The sequence below is a fragment of the Oncorhynchus mykiss genome, chromosome 32, assembly GCF_013265735.2.
Source record: "Oncorhynchus mykiss isolate Arlee chromosome 32, USDA_OmykA_1.1, whole genome shotgun sequence".
NCBI lineage: Eukaryota > Metazoa > Chordata > Actinopteri > Salmoniformes > Salmonidae > Oncorhynchus > Oncorhynchus mykiss.
In genome coordinates, this window is record NC_050572.1 from 40,456,465 (window position 1) to 40,475,716 (window position 19,252).

General features: G+C 43.7%; 1 protein-coding gene across 2 annotated transcripts in view; it reads left to right on the top strand.

The window, feature by feature from the left end:
* LOC110487656 (histone-lysine N-methyltransferase 2B) overlaps positions 1 to 19,252 on the top strand; it is a 91,323-nt gene that overhangs the window by 26,336 nt on the left and 45,735 nt on the right. For both annotated transcript variants that reach the window (XM_036971712.1, XM_036971714.1), the window contains exons 5-19: positions 1,253 to 1,324; positions 4,113 to 4,269; positions 4,413 to 4,647; positions 4,826 to 4,887; positions 5,557 to 5,811; positions 6,165 to 6,280; positions 7,031 to 7,138; positions 7,339 to 7,452; positions 7,708 to 7,854; positions 7,937 to 8,029; positions 8,322 to 8,439; positions 17,309 to 17,422; positions 17,901 to 18,085; positions 18,301 to 18,405; positions 18,708 to 18,818. In XM_036971712.1, coding sequence (XP_036827607.1) covers positions 1,253 to 1,324; positions 4,113 to 4,269; positions 4,413 to 4,647; positions 4,826 to 4,887; positions 5,557 to 5,811; positions 6,165 to 6,280; positions 7,031 to 7,138; positions 7,339 to 7,452; positions 7,708 to 7,854; positions 7,937 to 8,029; positions 8,322 to 8,439; positions 17,309 to 17,422; positions 17,901 to 18,085; positions 18,301 to 18,405; positions 18,708 to 18,818 — 1,992 coding nt within the window. The remainder of the gene's footprint in view (positions 1 to 1,252; positions 1,325 to 4,112; positions 4,270 to 4,412; positions 4,648 to 4,825; positions 4,888 to 5,556; positions 5,812 to 6,164; positions 6,281 to 7,030; positions 7,139 to 7,338; positions 7,453 to 7,707; positions 7,855 to 7,936; positions 8,030 to 8,321; positions 8,440 to 17,308; positions 17,423 to 17,900; positions 18,086 to 18,300; positions 18,406 to 18,707; positions 18,819 to 19,252) is intronic.

Below are 19,252 nucleotides of genomic sequence, written 5' to 3' on the forward strand. Positions count from 1 at the left end.
TGTCTTAGGCGTCTCACAGTACGGACATTGCAATTTATTGCCCTGGCCACATCTGCAGTTCTCATGCCTCCTTACAGCATGCCTAAGGCACGTTCACTCAGATGAGCAGGGACGCTGGGCATCTTTCTTTTGGTGTTTTTCAGAGTCAGTAGAAAGGCCTCTTTTTAATTGCCTACCGTCTGTAAGCTGTTAGTCTTAACGACCGTTCCACAGGTGCATGTTCAATAATTGTTTATGGTTCATTGAACAATCATGGGAAACCAGTGTTTAAACACTTTACAATGAAGATCTGTGAAGTTAATTTGGATTTTTACGAATTATCTTTTAAAGACAGGGTCCTGAAAATGCCAATAGTGTGCAACGCTGTCATCAAGGCAAAGGTTGGCTACTTTGAAGAATCTCAAATATAAAATATATATTGATTTGTTTAACACTTTTTTGGGGGGGAGGGGGGGGTTGCTACATGATTCCATGTGTTATTTCATAGTTTTGATGTCTTCACTAAAGAAAAACCCTTGAATGAGTAGGTGTGTCCAAACCTAAAAAATAATAAAAAAATAAAAAAAATCTTATGGCTCTCAGATATGACACTTTGGAACAAAATTCCTTTTGATATTTTGGGGGACTGTCTGTTGTTCCATGTTGTGAACCCCCTCTTAAAATTCTAAATCAAAATGCTCCCTGGTATGTGCTTAAAACAATTCCATATAGCTTAGCAGTACCCCCTCCTCCCCCGGAGTGAGTACATGCAACTTATTACGTGACTTAACCCACTGTTCATAGGCCTAGGAACAGTGGGTTAACTGCCTGTTCAGGGGCAGAATGACAGATTTGTACCTTGTCAGCTCAGGGATTTGAACTTGCAACCTTTCGGTTACTAGTCCAACACTAACCACTAGGCTACCCTGCCTCCCCACATTATGTACATCTACATGTACATACCACCTTAATCAGCCTGACCAACCGGTGTCTGTATGTAGCCTCGCTACTGTATATAGCCTGTCATTTTACTGTTTTATTTATTTACCTACCTATTGTTTACCTAATACCTTTTTTGCACTATTGGTTAGAGCCTGTAAGTAAGCATTTCACTGGCGCATGTGACAAATAAACTTTAATTTGATTTGACATATCGTATCAGCGCCTAAGTATCGTGAGCTCCCCGGGAATTCCCAGCCTACGTTATTAGTCTGTTTCACTGCTATGGCACTGAAAGGTAATAGTTTAATTGTTACACCCTTGTCTCTTTCAGCCCCTGTCTGGATCGGTAAAGCTTGGTCCCAGAGATTTAGGAGGGAGGAGGAGGAGCCGATGCTCTGCTCAGGTGAGCCTATGTTTCCTGACCCTGGCTGTGTTTTTGTGGGTTTTTTTCTCGCCGCCTGTGTCGGTCTCTGTTTGATGCTTATGTATTGTTGATGTTTATAGTACAGTGTTTTATTTTTAATTGAATCCACATTTTACCAGGTAAGTTGACTGAACACATTCTCATTTACATCAACGACCTGGGTAATAGTTACAGGGGAGATGAATGAGCCAATTTGACCCACACGACTTAAGTATAATGGCGCCGGTGTGGATGGCCGCAGTTTTATTGGTTCTTAACCAACCGCGCTATTTTGGTAGTTTTTTTTCCGCTTTGTTTAACTTATTTTGTACATAATGTTGCTGCTACTGTCCCTTATGACCAAAATGAGCTTCTGGTCATCAGAACAACGATTAGTCACCTCGAATCGAACAAATAATTTTTCCTTAATGAGTCGGATGGGAAGGATATACTCCAAACACCCGTACAGCCCCTCATCCCTGTCATTCGCTGGAGAAAGAAAGCGAGATCTCGCGGAAGGAGATCTGGGGTGCCAGGTGAGGACCAGGTGACGAGTGGCTTATCTGCCTTTGCCATCCGTACTGTTAGTTATCGTTCAATCGCTGGAAAATAAATGGGACGAACTGAAAGCACGTATATCCTACCAACGGGACATTAAAAACTGTAATATCTTATGTTTCACCGAGTCGTGTGCTGAAGGACGACATTAATAACTTGCAGCTGTCGGGTTATACACTATGCTGTTCTATCGGCAGGATAGAACAGCAGCCTCTGGTAAGACATGGGGCGGGGGCCTGTGCATATTTGTAAACAGCAGCTGTTGCACTATATCTAAGGAAGTCTCAAGGTTTTGCTCGCCTGAGGTAGTATCCCATAATAAGCTGTAGACCACACTATCTACCTAGAGTTTATCTGTATTTTTTTTTTGTAGCTGTCTAGATACTACCACAGACCGACGCTGGCACTAAGACTGCACTCAATATTCCGCCATAAGCAAACAGGAAAACACACATCCAGAGGTGGCGCTCCTAGTGGCCGGAGACTTTAATGCAGGGAAACTTAATTCCGTTTTACCTAATTTCTATCAGCATGTTAAATGTGCAACCAGAGGGGAAAAAACTCGAGACCACCTTTACTCCACACACAGAGATGTGTACAAAGCTCTCCCTCGCCCTCCATTTGGCAAATCTGACCATAATTCTATCCTCCTGATTCCAAGCAAAAATGAAAGCAGGACGCACCAGTGACTCGGGTCTATAAAAAAGGGGTCAGATGAAGCAGATGCTAAACTACAGGACTGTTTTGCTAGCACAGACTAGAATATGTCCTGGGATTCTTCCGATGGCATTGAGTACACCACCTCAGTCACTGGCTTCATCAATAAGTGCATCGATGACGTTGTCCCCACTGACTGTACATACATACCCCAACCAGAAGCCATGGATTTACAGGCAACATTCGCACTGAGCTAAAGGGTAAAGCTGCTGCTTTCAAGGAGCGGGACTCTAACCCGGAAGCTTATAAGAAATCCTGCTATGCCCTCTGTTGAACCATCAAACAGGCAAAGCGTCAATACAGGACTAAGATCGAATTGTACTACACCGGCTCCGATGCACGTCGGATGTGGCAGGGCTTGCAAACTATTAGACTACAAAGGGAAGCACAGCCGAGAGCTGCCCTGTGACACGAGCCTACCAGACGAGCTAAATAACTTCTATGCTGGCTTCGAGGCAAGTAACAATGAAACATGCATGAGAGCATCAGCTTTTCCGGGAAACAGTGTGATCACTATCTCCACAGTCGATGTGAGTAAGACCTTTAAACACGTCAACATTCACACTATTTGTGCCCTCAAAGTTCATCACTAAGCTAAGGACCCTGGGACTAAACACATCCTGGACTTCCTGATGGGCCGCCCCCAGGTGGTAAGGGTAGGTAACAACACATCTGCCACACTGATCCTCAACACTAGGGCCCCTTGGGTGCGTGCTCAGTCCCTTCCTGTACTCCCTGTTCACTCATGACTGCAGGGCCAGGCACGACTACAACACCATCATTAAGTTTGCATCGACAATAATGAGACAGCCTAAAGGGAGGAGGTCAGAGACCTGGCCGTGTGGTGCAAGGACAACCTCTCCCTCAACGTGATCAAGACGACGGAGATGATTGTGGACTTCAGGAAAAGGAGGACCGAGCACGTCCCCATTCTCATCGACGGGGCTGTAGTGGAGCAGGTTGAGAGCTTCATGGTCCTTAGCGTCCACATCCCCAACAAACTAACATGGCCCAAGCACACCATGACAGTTGTGAAGAGGGCACTACAAAATTTGGCATGGGTCCTCAGATCTTTAAATGGTTTTAGAGCTGCACCATCAAGAGCATCCTGACGGGTTATGTCACTGCCTGGTATGGCAATTGCTCGGCCTCCGACCGCAAGGCATTACAGAGGGTAGTGCGCACAGCCCAGTACATCGCCGGTGCCAAGCTTCCTGCCATCCACGACCTCTATACCAGGTGGTGTCAGAGGAAGGTCCTAGTCCAGCCACCCTAGTCATAGACTGTTCTCTCTGCTACCGCACGGCAAGTGGTACCGGAGGCTTCTAAACAGCTTCTACTCCCAAGCCATGAGGCTCCTAAACATCTAATCAAATGGCTACCCAGACTATTTGCATTGCACACCTCCCTCTCTTGAATTAGGCTTAGGCCATTTGTGCTGTGGCTGTGTTTAGGGTGGCATTTCATTACAATAGTTTAATTATAATTTATGAAAATGTTCTTGTTCCCATAGGACCAACTCCCTGGTGGCCCACGCATCAAGCACGTCTGTCGGGCAGCAGCGGTGGCGTTGGGGCAACCCCGTGCCATGGTGCCTGACGATATCCCCAGGCTTAGCGCTCTGCCCCTCCATGAGCGAGAGGGCATCATCACTTCACCAGCTGTAGAAGGTAACCTTTGTTTATGAAGCACGCTGATAAGAACGGTCTTTGTTTTCTTGATTTTAGCTTTGCGATTCAGGTAGGTCACTGCGCTAACGTCACATGTTTGCAAAGTCATTTAAGATCATTTTTGGATCTCGCTCTGATTTTAGACATTGCGGATGACCCCTCTGACTGCACGGTCAAGCACAAGATGACAAGACAGAAGCACAAGTACAGCAAGCAGCGGAAGTTCAAGAGGAATTATAGCGAGGTTGGTCCTGGGGGCCGCGCCACCCGCTGTGGGACCTGCCAGGGCTGCCTGCATGAGCGTGACTGCAGCACCTGCTTCAACTGCCTGGACAAGCCCAAGTTTGGAGGGCCCAACACCAGACGCCAGTGCTGTGTGTAAGTGACTGTGCCTAGAATTGTGGCCGTTGCTTTCACTTTTCATCCACTCATGAACACACACTCAGGCGGGCACACAGTTTTTAATTTCTATAATCGGCTCTAGTTGTCTTGTGTACAAATTTAACTTGGCACCTATTTTTAGATGGTGATGATAAATATGTCCCTGTGCCACCAGGTTAAAACGATGTGTTCGGATTGAGGCAAGGAAAGTAAAGCGCGGCATCAAGCCATTCACAGGTTTGTTGTGTTCTAATGTTTAATACGTCTATTTATAATATTTTGTATTTGTAATTTAGCAGACTCTCTTATGCAATTATTGCATTCTTCTTAAGATAGCTAGGTGAGACCACAACACAATCGTATCAAGTACGTTTCCCCTCAAAGTATTTATCAGCAATGTCAGTGCTGGTAGGAAAATACAAGTGCCTTTTTCTTGGGAGGGGGGCATTGGGGGTGCCGTGAGTTATTTAAGATACTCTTCAAGAGGTAGGGTTTCAGATGTTTTCGGAACATGGGCAGGGACTCCGCTGTCCTGACTTTAGAGGGAAGCTTGTTCCACCATTGGGGTGCCTGGACAGAGAAGAGCTTTGACTGGGCTGAGCGGGAGCTGCCTTCCCATAGGGGTGGGAGGGCCAAGAGACCAGAGATGGCGGAATGGAGTGCTCAGGTTGAGAGAGCCTAAAGTTGAGGGGCAGTTCCCCTTGCTGCTCTGTAGGCAAGCACCAGGGTCTTGAAGAGGGTGGAATAATTTACTAATGCCACTTGTTTTGTTTTTGCTGTTACTACCAAAAACATTGACACAGTTAAACGAAAGCCACACTAGACACTGGCCTGCCTCATGGCCCAAATATTCAGGCCGTTTTTTTTTTTTTTAGCTTTACCACTGGGCTTCTTTTTGTCGTGCAGTCCTTTCGAGGCGGCGGCGCCAGACGTCAGCTAATGGCCTTCAGTCCAACAATGATGAGGCGTCGGCGTCCTGGGGAGATGCAGAGGAGATTTCGGCCCCTGCAACCCTTGGAGACTGCCTGAGGCCTTCCACCAGGAAGCAGCCGAGGCGGAACGTGACGCCACGCTCCTACAGCAGCCTGCTGAAGTCTGACTCAGATGAGGACACAGGCGGAGAAGGCGTGGTAAAGAATCCTGACGCTCCCAGCAGCCAAGGTAACTCCGTACACCGGGATAGGAGCCGTAGTGTATGGATGAAAGTATAGGTCGATTCACATTCGGGCTTCTCCTTTTGAGTTGGACCACAACAAGATCCATTGAACGCCATCCTTGAAATGTAGTTATCTGACAGGTAGAGTTGAAGGATGTAAAGCCATTAGCCAAGCAGATAAGAAGATTAGTGGTGGATGTTAAAGTCCGTAGTTATTGAGATTAAGGATGACAGTGATTGACAATAGAAGTACAGGTCAGAAATTCCAAAATACTTTTTTTTGAGTCGTTTCAGGATTTTGGTTTGAGTGGAGACTTTATTATTTTTTATGCTTTAAAACCCCTTTGTTCTCTGACAGATGCTGCACCCTCTGGCCTCCTAGCTCCTGAGGATGGCCCAGTGCCCAGTGAATTTGTAAGGCACCGCAGACCTGGGACACCCAAAGGACTGCTGGGCCGATGCAGAGCCGACAAGGTAATGACTCGTATAACTCTGTTCTCATGTTGGAAAAGCTTACCCCTTTCACATTCATCCCTGATTCATGCATTTTACCTTAACTGCTCCTCTGGAATCTTCCTTCATGTTTTTCTGGAACTTATTAGAATATTAGATGCCGTGACTCTTTCCATGTTTCTCTTGACTGGCATGACCTATGATTGCTTTTTTCTCTAACAACGTTGACTACTGTTGGTGATTGGACCTCTTTCTTTTCCTCTGAGACTTGGCATGCCTTAACTGATCAGGCTTCTCTAACCCTCTCTTAACTCTTCTCCTTCACTTCTCTTAACACTTTATTCTCAAAGCCAAAGGTGGTTTTGGTGGGTCTTCTTCTCCATCTTTCCTCTGCCTTGGCCGGCTGCTTAGCATGTGACCGTGGTCGTGCTGTAACGCTGGTCCCCCACTCAATGGCTTAAGCAGCCCCTCCCCCCTTCACATGCACAGGGGGGCGACTCAGAGGAGCTCCGCCCAGGGCTGTTGGTTACAGAGGGCCACCTAACAAGGAGCCCCAGCCAGCCCTGCCCTCCCAGGATCCCACTGCTGCGGTTAAGGCGGCGCCTGCAGGTGCAGCTGCAGCGACTGCCCCAGTGTGTGGTGCAGTCGGTCATGCAGAGGGACGATGAGTCGGATGACGAGTTTTCGCAGGAAGAGGAGATGACTGTTGTTAAAGAGGGAGAGCAACAATACAATCTCAGAATTGATCCCCACTACGTCTTTCATTCGCAGAATGCCGTGGAAAACACTTCAACAAACATCCTCACTGCGCTAACCAACAGACTCCCCCAAAAGGGCCACTTGAAGACCGGGAGGCACAGGATCCACGTGGACTTTAAGGTGTGTATCTCTCTCTCACTCACTCTTTCACTCCATCTCCCTCCCATATAAACTTTCTTAAAAATGTGAAATTGTTTATTTTCTTATTAACTCATTGCCAACTGTCTTTCTCCTTTTCTTAGTCTCTCATATACTCTTAAAGAATGACTGCAAAATCAAAGTTTATTAACTCACACTAATTTGTTGTATTTCTCTCCCAGGAGGACTGTGCCATCCAGAACGTGTGGTTGATGGGCGGTCTGAGTATTCTCACCTCCGTCCCCGTCACCCCTCAGCCTGTCTGTCTGCTCTGTGCCAGCAAAGGACACCATGAGGTAATCATGGAAAGGCATCCACAGATTATTCAGTGCCTATGTTTGCAGTATTATTATTTGAATGATCACATTTCATTGTAGATAAGTATTAGTCTGACCATTTTGAGGAAAACAAATTAACTAGGAAGCACACAGGAGACTCCATAGTTTACTGAATAGCTACACTGGGTTGTATGTAAAACAGTAGGTTTAGTGCAATATGTGTTCTCCTGATTTTGAGAGTTGACTGCCTTCTGCTTTTCCACCTTAACTCAGATGATCTACTGCCAGGTGTGCTGCGAACCCTTCCACAGCTTCTGCCTCTGGCCCGAAGAGCGCCCCCAGGAGAAGAACAAGGAGAACTGGTGCTGCCGCCGCTGCAAGTTCTGCCACGTGTGTGGCCGTAAGAGCAAGAACAACAAGGTGTGTATGGTCAGCAGGATCTGAGGTGTTTTTTTCCCCCACCCCCACTTTCACATTTTAAGCGTACTATTACTTCCTTTAGCCTGTGTTGCAGTGCAGGAGGTGTCAGAACTGCTACCACCCCTCCTGTCTGGGACCCACCTACCCAAAGCCCATCAACTGTAAGATGCCCTGGGTAAGTTCCCGGAATTTAACATTTATTACTTCTCTTCTCCCCATTCTGATTTACGACTGTTTTTTACTGTACTGTTGGTCAATACCATACAATGCAAGTGTATTGTCCAGTTTGCATAAGTGCCTTGCTCAAGGGCACAACAATAGTGGATTCCAGTAATGATCTGAAACCAGCAACCCTCAGTTCTCAGCCAATTCATTTCCCACCTTTCTTTGCCCGGCCTGGGAGCAACCAGCGTCCTTAAAGTTCTGGTCCATCTCTCTAACTTCTGGGCTACCTGCCCCTGTCCCAGGTGTGTATGACGTGTATCCGGTGTAAGAGCTGTGGCGTGACCCCAGGGAAGACCTGGGACATGGCCTGGAACCACGAGCAGGACCTCTGTCCCGACTGCAGCACCCTCCACAGCAAAGGTAGGACCTCAGTGAGTCACACAGAGACACATCACAAGTCAACCAAGGCAAGGTATACACAAACTCCAGGAACAGGCCAAGAAGAGAGGGATGGGAGCAGTTGCTTAGATGGACTGATACTTTGTCAGGATCTTACCATCATTTAGGACTGACCCCAATCAGTCCACTTGTTGATTGTTAGGTTGATAGGCTGTTGGTTGACCAAGATTTTATTTTTCGAGCAGCAGCAAATACGTTTATTTTATTTCTATGGCACACCAGACGCCGATCTGATTCGCACCCATCTCAGTGAACTAATCCATTGTGGAGGCTGAGACTAATCCATTGCGGATTGCACAGACCAAGAAGGGGAGTGTGACTAAGATGCACAATCCACATCTCTCTCCTGAATGTGCTCTTTCCTGACAATTTCTGCACATTCATTGTTTCATAACTTAATCGTTTGATTGTTAGTCTATCAATTCCCCATGACATATATCACCAGTAGTAGTACATTTACTGTTAATTCCTATAATTTCTAATCTACAATGTTTGTTTATGGTCATTTCTGTTAATGCATTCAATATATTATTATTCTAGTCTTTTATCGTTCTGATTGTCGTGAACACATTGTTTGCAGACGCACAACCTATGCTTATGAGAAACACGTTTTGGTTTATTTCATACCATTTACCGGTTTTGGGTCTTTTGTTTGGAGAGCTCCTGTCAATTTTGAGTAAAAACTCTATTTCAGCCCTTCGCTATATCGGCATCGAACACGTCTCCCTCCCGAGGAGAAAGGGGGTGACCTTGACAATTTTAAATCGAGAGGCCGCCTGGATCTTATATTTTAAAGACCCTTGTCCCTTTCAGTCTCAACGTAGACTTTGATCTGAAGCCATTCTTGTGACTATTGGGTTTTTGCTATCTATTGTAAATAACGTCCTCTTTTCAGGACCCTATCTTTCAAGGATAATTTGTAAAAATCCAAATAACTTCACAGATCTTCATTGCAAAGGGTTTAAACACGGTTTCCCATGCATAATTAATGAACATGCACTTGTGGAACGGTCGTTAAGACACTAACAGCTTACAGACTGTAGGCATTTAAGGTCACAGTTATGAAAACCTAGGACACTAAAGAGGCCTTTCTACTGACTCTGAAAAACACCAAGAGAAAGGTGCCTAGGGTCCCTGCTCATCTGCGGGAACGTGTCTTAGGCATGCTGCAAGGAGGCATGAGGACTGCAGATGTGGCCAGGGCAATAAATTGCAATGGCCGTACTGTGAGACGCCTAAGACGGCGCTACAGGGAAACAGGGGTTAATGGTGAATTTGTATTTTTTTCTCTTGCTTGTTTGCTCTTTTCCGTACTAAGTCTATCTCTGATAAGCTACCCAGGAAAGGGCTGAAAATAGCCCATATTAATATATGTAGCCTTGGAAATAAGATTCATATAATCAATAACTTGCGAACATAACGTTCATAAATTAGTCATTTCTGAGACGCACTTAGATAATTCATTTGATGATACAACAGTAGCAATACTGTCCGGTCCTCTGGCAGTCTCTATGGGGGTGCCACAGGGTTAAATTCTCGGGCCGACTCTTTTCTCTGTATATATCAATGATGTTGCTCTTGCTGCGGGCGATTCCCTGATCCACCTCTACGCAGACGACACCATTCTATATACTTCCGGCCCGTCCTTGGACACTGTTCTATCTAACCTCCAAACGAGCTTCAATGTCATACAACACTCCTTCCGTGGCCTCCAACTGCTCTTAAACGCTAGTAAAACCAAATGCATGCTTTTCAACCGTTCGCTGCCAGCACCCGCACGCCTGACTAGCATCACCACCCTAGATGGTTCCGACCTTGAATATGTGGACATCTATAAGTACCTAGGTGTCTGGCTAGACTGTAAACTCTCCTTCCAGACTCATATAAAACATCTCCAATCGAAAATCAAATCTAGAGTCGGCTTTCTATTCTGCAACAAAGCCTCCTTCACTCACGCCGCCAAACTTAGCCTAGTAAAACTGACGATCCTACCGATCCTCGACTTCGGCGACGTCATCTACAAAATAGCTTCCAACACTCTACTCAGCAAACTGGATGCAGTTTATCACTGTGCCATCCGTTTTGTCACTAAAGCACCTTATACCACCCACCACTGCGACCTGTATGCTCTAGTCGGCTGGCCCTCGCTACATATTCGTCGCCAGACCCACTGGCTCCAGGTCATCTACAAGTCCATGCTAGGTAAAGCTCCACCTTATCTCAGTTCACTGGTCACGATGGCAACACCCACCCGTAGCACGCGCTCCAGCAGGTGTATCTCACTGATCATCCCTAAAGCCAACACCTCATTTGGCCGCCTTTCGTTCCAGTTCTCTGCTGCCTGTGACTGGAACGAATTGCAAAAATCGCTGAAGTTGGAGACTTTTTTTCCCTCACCAACTTCAAACATCTGCTATCTGAGCAGCTAACCGATCGCTGCAGCTGTACATAGTCTATCGGTAAATAGCCCACTCATTTTTACCTACCTCATCCCCATACTGTTTTTATTTACTTTTCTGCTCTTTTGCACACCAATATCTCTACCTGTACATGACCATCTGATCATTTATCACTCCAGTGTTAATCTGCAAAATTGTAATTATTCGCCTACCTCATGCCTTTTGCACACAATGTATATAGACTCTCTTTTTTTCCTACTGTGTTATTGACTTGTTAATTGTTTACTCCATGTGTAACTCTGTTGTCTGTTCACACTGCTATGCTTTATCTTGGCCAGGTCGCAGTTGCAAATGAGAACTTGTTCTCAACTAGCCTACCTGGTTAAATAAAGGTGAAATAAAAATACAAGGATATAACATCTATAGAAGAGACAGACATGCTTATGGGGCAGGTGCTTAAGAAGGTCTTGTGTTATTGAGGTGTTGCAGGTTCACTTGGCACAGCTTAAGCCTTTTCTTTTAGCACTTGGTGGCCTATAGCAACACTCTAACAGTATCTAAATAATGTGTGGGAAATGCTTGATAGTGTATGTGATGTAAACAGAGAGGTCTACTTTCTTGGGGACCTGCATATTGACTGGTTTTCTTCAAGCTGTCCGCTCAAGCGGAAGCTTTTGTATTATGTCATGTTTTGTTTGGACCCCAGGAAGAGTAGCTGCTACTTTTGCAACAGCTAATAGGGATCCTAATAAAATACCAATACTGAAGTAGGCCTATGGCTACATGACTTGCGCGCAAATGTAGGCATATAAATGTGCCCATTTGTGGATCTGATAGTATTTCTGATTGGCTTGACGGACCACCACTAATGAGCTGTGGTGCTTCTCAAAGTAATGTTTTCTTCACCTCAAACAGTAAAGCAAGCAGTCTGTCAATCAATGGATGTAAAAACAATAGTTTCTCAATGTATTGAAAAAAATCTTTCCTATCTGATGACCTCTTATCCCTTGTGCAAATAGCCTACATCTGTGTCTGTCCCAGAATCGTTTTTACAATGTTGCAAGTTTGCGTGGACCCACGTTGATACAATGTTTTAAGTTCGTTGCGGACATGTGATTTATAGGGTATTCATTTGTAGCAGGATATTTCTACCTGCAGGCTGCAATGTTTTGATTGGTTGGCTTTATGAAGACTATTTTTACATACTGTAATTGGCAATGGTAATAAGTTCGTTTTTAGGTTTATCATTTAGATTTGGATATAATTTTTATTAACTACATGACAATGATTTTGAGATGGGTTAATGTTATAAATTAAATGAAACTGTTCCATGAAAATGTGTACATGACAACCATAATTGGGGCCTGCCAAGTGGCACAGCAGTCTAAGGCACTGCAACAGACCCAGGTTCGATCCCAGGCTGTGTCACAACTGGCCGTGACCGGGAGTACCATGGGGCGGCTCACAATTGGCCCAGCGTTGTCTGGTTTAGGGGGCTCATATTTGCAACAATGAGACAAGATCTCAATTGGATTCCATGAAATTGGGGGGTAAAAAAAACTTCAGGAGAGTAATTGCAGAATCTGCAAAAGCCTGCAGGAGTGGAAGGAGGATGGTCAGGTTAAGGTTTCTTTCTTATTATTATTTTGATCTCTGGCTCCCTCGAGTCATTTGTCTTACTTAATCAGAGTGCTTAAAGCATCAGACAAGCGCAATACATACAGTGCATTCAAAGTTTTCAGACCCCTTCCACATTTTGCTACGTTACAACCTTATACGAAAATGTATTTAAATACATTATTTACTCAATCTACACACAATACCCCATAATGACAAAGGAAAAACAGTGTTTTAGACATTTTTGCAAAAGTACAGTACCAGTCAAAAGTTATTTAATTTGACTATTTTCTAGATTGTAGAGTTATAGTAAAGACTTCATAACTATAACATTACACATATGGAATCATGTAGTAACCCAAAAAGTTTTTTACATTTTAGATTCTTCAAAGTAGCCACCCTTTGCCTTGATGACATCATTGCACACTCTTGGCATTCTCTCAACCAACTTCACCTGGAATGCTTTTCCTTCACTCTGCGGTCTAACTCATCCCAAACCATCTCAATTGGGTTGAGGTCAGGTGATTGTGGAGGCCAGGTCATCTGATGCAGTACTCCATCACTCTCCTTCTTGGTAAAATAGCCCTTACACAGCCTGGAGATGTGTTGGTTCATTGACCTTTTGAAAAACAAATGATAGTCCCACTATGCGCAAATCCGATGGGATGGCGTATTGCTGCAGAATGCTGTGGTAGCCATGCTGGTTAAGTATGCCTTGAATTCTAAATAAATCACTGACACTGTTGCCAGCAAAGCACCGTCACACTCCCATGCTTCACGGTGGGAACCACACATGCGGAGATCATCCGTTCACATACTCTGCGTCTCACAAAGACATGTCAGTTGGAAGCAAAAATCTCAAATTTGGACTCAAAGGACAGATTTCCACCGATCTAATGTCCATTGCTCATGTTTCTGGGCCCAAGAAAGTCTCTTCTGATTGGTGTCCTTTAGTGGTTTCTTTGCAGAAATTTGACCATGAAGCCCTGATTTCACACAGTCTCCTTTGAACAGTTAATATTGAGCTGTGTCTGTTTCTTGAACTTTGTGAAGCGTTTATTTTGGCTGCAATGTCTGAGGCTGGTAACTCTGAACTTATCCTCTGCAGCAGAGAACTCTGGGTCTTCATTTCCTGTGGCGGTCCACATGAGAGCCAGTTTCATCATAGCACTTGGTTTTTGTTACTGCACTTGAAGGAACCTTAACTTGATGCACCCATCCCGTTAGCGGGATCATTTTTGTCAACCACCGCTGAATTGCAGAGTGCCAAATTCAAATTAAATCACTAAAAATATTTAATTTTCATGAAATCCCAAGTGCAATATAGCAAAACACAGCTTAGCTTGTTGTTAATCCACCTGGCGTGTCAGATTTCAATAAAGCTTTTCGCCGAAAGCAAACCAAGCGCTTATGTAAGGACATCTCTCTCAGTAGGAAAAATATTACAAACAGCTAGCAGCCAAGTAGATTGGTCACACAAGTCAGAAAAGCAATAAATTAAATCGCTTACCTTTTGATGATCTTCGGATGTTTGCACTCACGAGACTCCCAGTTACACAAATGTTCCTTTTGTTCCATAAAGATTATTTTTATATCCAAAATACCTCCATTTGGTTGGTGCGTTGTGTTCAGTAATCCACAGGCTCGAGCGGTCACGTCATCGCAGATGAAAATTCCAAATAGTATCCATAATGTTCGTAGAAACATTTCAAATGTTTTTTTATAGTCAATCCTCAGGTTGTTTTTTACAATATATAATCGATAATATATCAACCGGGAATGTAGCTTCTTCAATAGGAGAGAGAGAGAGAGAGAGAAAATGGCTGCTCCAAGCTGTTGAGCGTACAAAACGCTGCTGGCACCCAGCCATCCACTGACACGATGTGATCTTTCTCGCTCATTTTTCAGAATAAAAGCCTGAAACTATGTCTAAAGACTGTTCATACCATGTGGAAGCCATAGGAAAAGGAATCTGGTTGATATCCCTTTAAATGGAGAGAAGGCAGGCTATGGAACATGGAGCTTTCAAAATAGAGGCCACTTCCTGGTTGGATTTTCCTCAGGTTTTCGTCTGCAATATCAGTTCTGTTCTACTTGCAGACAATATTTTGGAAACTTTAGTGTTTTCTATCCTAATCTGACAATTTATATGCATTTTCTAGTTTTTTCTGAGCCTGAGAAATAGGCAGTTTAATTTGGGTATGTTTTTCATCCAAACATCAAAATACTGCCCCCTACACTGCCTACACTGCCCCCTCGAGGTTAAAGTTCTTGGAATTTTCCGGATTGATTGACCATGTCTTAAAGTAAGGATGCACTGTTTCTCTTTGCTTATTTGAGCGGTTCTTGCCATAACCCTATTTGGTAAAAGACCAAGTACATTTTATCTTCTGTATACCACCCCTACCTTGTCCCAACACAACTGATTGGCTAACAAGGCACACCTGTTAATTGAAATGCATTCCAGTTGACTACTTCATGATGCTGGCTGAGAGAATGCCAAGAGTGAGCTGTCATCAAGGCAAAGGGTGGCTACTTTGAAGAATATAAAATATATATTGATTTGTTTAACACTTTTTTGGGGGTACTACATGATTCAATGTGTTATTTCATAGTTTGATGTCTTCACTATTATTCTTGAGCTCGGGTGCATCCTGTTTCCATTGATCATCCTTGAGATGTTTCTACAACTTGATTGGAGTCCACCTGTGGTAAATTCAATAGATTTGACATGATTTGGAAAGGAACACACCTATGTGTGTTCTTGAAAGCAGATGGTATTGAGGGAAAAACCAGATGACAGTGGATAATTCCACAGGAACTTAAGGTCCCACAGTTGCCATGAGGTCGAAATAATTGTCCGTAGAGCTCCGAGACTGAAGCCACTTCCCAGTAAAAGGCATATGACAGCCATCTAGGTGCCTTTTTGGCAAACTCCAAAAGGACTCTGACCATGAGAAACCAGATTCTCTGGTCTGATGAAACCCAGATTGAACTCGGTGTCAATTCCAAGCGTCACTTCTGGAGGAAACCTGGCGCACCCACCCCTACGTTAAAGCATGGAGGTGGCAGCATCATGCTGTGGGGATGTTTTTCAGCGGCAGGTACTGGGAGACAAGTCAGGCTCGAGGGAAAGATGAGCGGAGCAATGTACAGAGATCCTTGATGAAAACCTGCTCCAGAGCACTTGGGACCTCAGACTGGGGTGAACCTTGTTCCAACAGGACAATGTCCCTAAACACACAGCCAAGACAACGCAGGATTGACTTCGGGACAAGTTTCAATGTCCTTGAGTGGTCTGGCCAGAGCCCGGACTTGAACCCGATATGACATCCCTGGAGAGACCTGAAAATAGCTGTGCAGAGACGCTCTCCATCGAACTTGAAAGGATCTGAAGAGAAGAATGGGAAAAACTCTCCAAATACAGTTGTGCCAAGCTTGTAGCGTCATACCCAAGAAGACTTGCGGCTGTAATCGCTGCCAAATGTTCTTAAACAAAGTACCGAGTGAAGGGTCTGAATATTGTTAGGTTCCAAATTGAGTAACGTGAGTAATAAACTCACGGACGCTTAGTAAAGCTTAAACCAAGTTGATTCACCCATTTGTGTTATACAGCTGCATAAGACAAAGACATGTTTCCACCAGTGTTAGTATACAGTGGGGCAAAAAAGTATTTAGTCAGCCACCAATTGTGCAAGTTCTCCCACTTAAAAAGATGAGAGGCCTGTAATTTTCATCATAGGTACACTTCAACTATGACAGTCAAAATGAGGGGGAAAAATCCAGGAAATCACATTGTAGGATTTTTTTTATGAATTTATTTGCAAATGATGGAAAATAAGTATTTGGTCAATAACAAAAGTTAGGCCTTGAAATACATCCACAGGTACACCTACAATTGACTCAAATGACGTCAATTAGTCAGAAGCTTCTAAAGCCATGACATGTTCTGGAATTTTCCAAGCTGTTAAAGGGCACTGTCAACTAAGTATATGTAAACTTCTGAGCCACTAGAATTGTGATAAAGTGAATTAGAAGTGAAATAATCTGCCTGTAAACAATTGTTGGAAAGATTACTTGTGTCATGCACAAAGTAGACGTCCTAACCGACTTGCCAAAACTATAGTTTCTTAACAAGAAAATAGGAGTGGTTGAAAAATGACTTTTAATGACTCCAACCTCAGTGCTTGTAAACTTCCGACTTCAACTGTATATTCCTCCTACAGATAATCATTAACTTCTGGTGTAGAAACCATACCATGGCACTCAATTGGGCTCCCGAATGGCACAGCGGTCTAAGGCACTGCATCTCAGTGTAAGAGGTGTCATTACAGACCCTGGTTCGATTCCAGGCTGTCACACATCCGGCCTTGATTGGCAGTTCCATAGGGCGGCACACAATTGGCCCAGCGTCGTCCGGATTTGGCCAGAGTAGGCCGTCATTGTAAATAAGAATTTGTTCTTGCATAGTTAAATAAAGGTTACAATTTCAATAAATGACCTGATAATTAAGACTCGGACATATCAATACTTATGTAAATGTTATTTTTCCGTTTTTTTGTTTCTTTTTATACGTTTGCAAACATTTCTAAACTTTTTTTTTTGCTTTGTCTTTAAAAAAATGTAATTTTAGAATAAGGCTGTAATGTAACAATGTGGAAAAAGTCAAGTGGTCTTAATACTTTCCGAATGCACTGTATAGGTTGATTTTATTTAAACAGGGTGTCTGTTTTTTTTATTTCGATTGGTCGAAAGAACCATTAATCATTGATTACTTTAGTACATCTGATTTTGTTTCTTATTTGTTTTACAAGGGAACTTCTGCACCATATGCTCCAAGTGTTACGAGGAGAACGACCACAACAGCCAGATGATGGAGTGCTCCATGTGTAGCCACTGGGTGCATTCTAAATGTGAAGGACTCTCTGGTGAGTGACACTAATGTTTCAGCTTTAAAACTATCTTTATCAAGGGGATGTACAACAGGGGTGGCCAACACTCATTAGTGTTACTGGGTATGCAGGCGTTTGCTCTAGCCCTATACAAACACACCTAATCCAGCTAATCAAGGTTCCAAGGAGCATCTCATTGGTAGAATCAGGTGTGTTGGATATAAGAGCTGGAACCAAATCCTGCAAGAGGGTAGTTCTCCAGGCGAAGGGGTGACCACCCCTATTAATAACAGTATGTGTAGGGGAAGATGCCACCTCAACTATTTAATTTTATTTAACCTTTATTCAATTAGGCAAGTCAGTTAAAAACAAATTATTATTTACAATGACGGCATATACTGGCCTAACCTGGTCGACGCTGGGCCGATTTTTCAGGCAGGTCCTAACTTAAGGGCCTATCCCACTATAAACCCACTCCATTATATTGAAATTATGCCTCTCTTCTGGCTCCCAGATGACCTGTATGAGATCATGTCTAGCCTGCCAGAGAGCGTAGTATATTCCTGTAAACGCTGCAGCCAATCACAGCCCATATGCTGGAAGGAGGCGCTGAAGGAAAGGCTGAGGGCGGGGCTAGAGAATGTGCTGACCAACCTCCTCTCTGACTCCTCCGCCCAGCACCTGATAACCTGCAGAGAGGTAATGTCTGCCGCCATCACAGTAAAGACGTCAAGTAGTCACGAGTCAGATACTCGTACCATGCTCTCTCACTTTCATAACATGGCTCTTCTCTATATCCAAAATCAAGTATAAAAACTATTTAACTTTTACACGTTTAGACTGTCTTATGGATTGTATTTCCCTGACGGCGGTCTCCATTTGACTATACCATGCTGTTCTTTTGTTTTCTGCAGTGTGAGGAATCAACGGAACTAAATGCTTTCAGGGACCAACAGCAGCCCATCTGCGACCTACATGCCGTGGGTCAAAAATGTACAGGCGGCCAGTACACTTCACTGGTGAGAGACCCCAGTCCTTTATAAACATTTGAATTATGTCACATGAAAACTATTAAGACCTAGCTAGCGGTTGTTGATTTAGCTGTCATGGCATCAATGTTCCACTATGAATCATGTAGCTCTTTTCAGACCACAATCTGATCACTTTATATACATTTTGGTCATTTAGCAGATGCTCTTATAGATGTTCTAATGGGAGAGAAGACTCCACACAGTAAATTTAATCTCACATATATTGTAACAACAATACATCCGTCTCCTGAACTTGACACCTGTTTTTCCTGTTCTTGTCTACCAATCAGAAATCATTCCATGAGGATGTTGTCATGGTGATGAGGAAGGGGCTAAAGGAGGAAGAGTCTCTCCCTGAGGACCTGAGGCCCACCTGTTTGGCCAGGTCTCACTACCTGAAGGTTAGTAGAAAGACCTTTCCTCCATTAATGCTATAGACATTTGTTATGGGCCATACTGTGCCATATCATTATATTGTTTATTTGCATATTTACTCTATTTTAGTATAGTCCGCATAAAAAAAATATATGCTAGTTTATTAATTGCCTCGATTAATAAAACATAATAAAATAACTCTAAAATAATATTTTTGTGTATGAACCCCTTATTGCCTCTCTTTAACGATGTATAAAGATCACACACTGAGTGCATTCGGAAAGTATTCAGACCCCTTCCCCTTTTCAAAATGTTACTTTACAGCCTTATTCTAAAATGTATTAAATACATTTACAATACCCCATAATGACAAAGCGAAAACAGGTTTTTAGATTTTTTTTTTTTTTACCTAAGGTAACAGACCGTTTGCTATGAGACTCAAAATTGAGCTCAGGTGCAT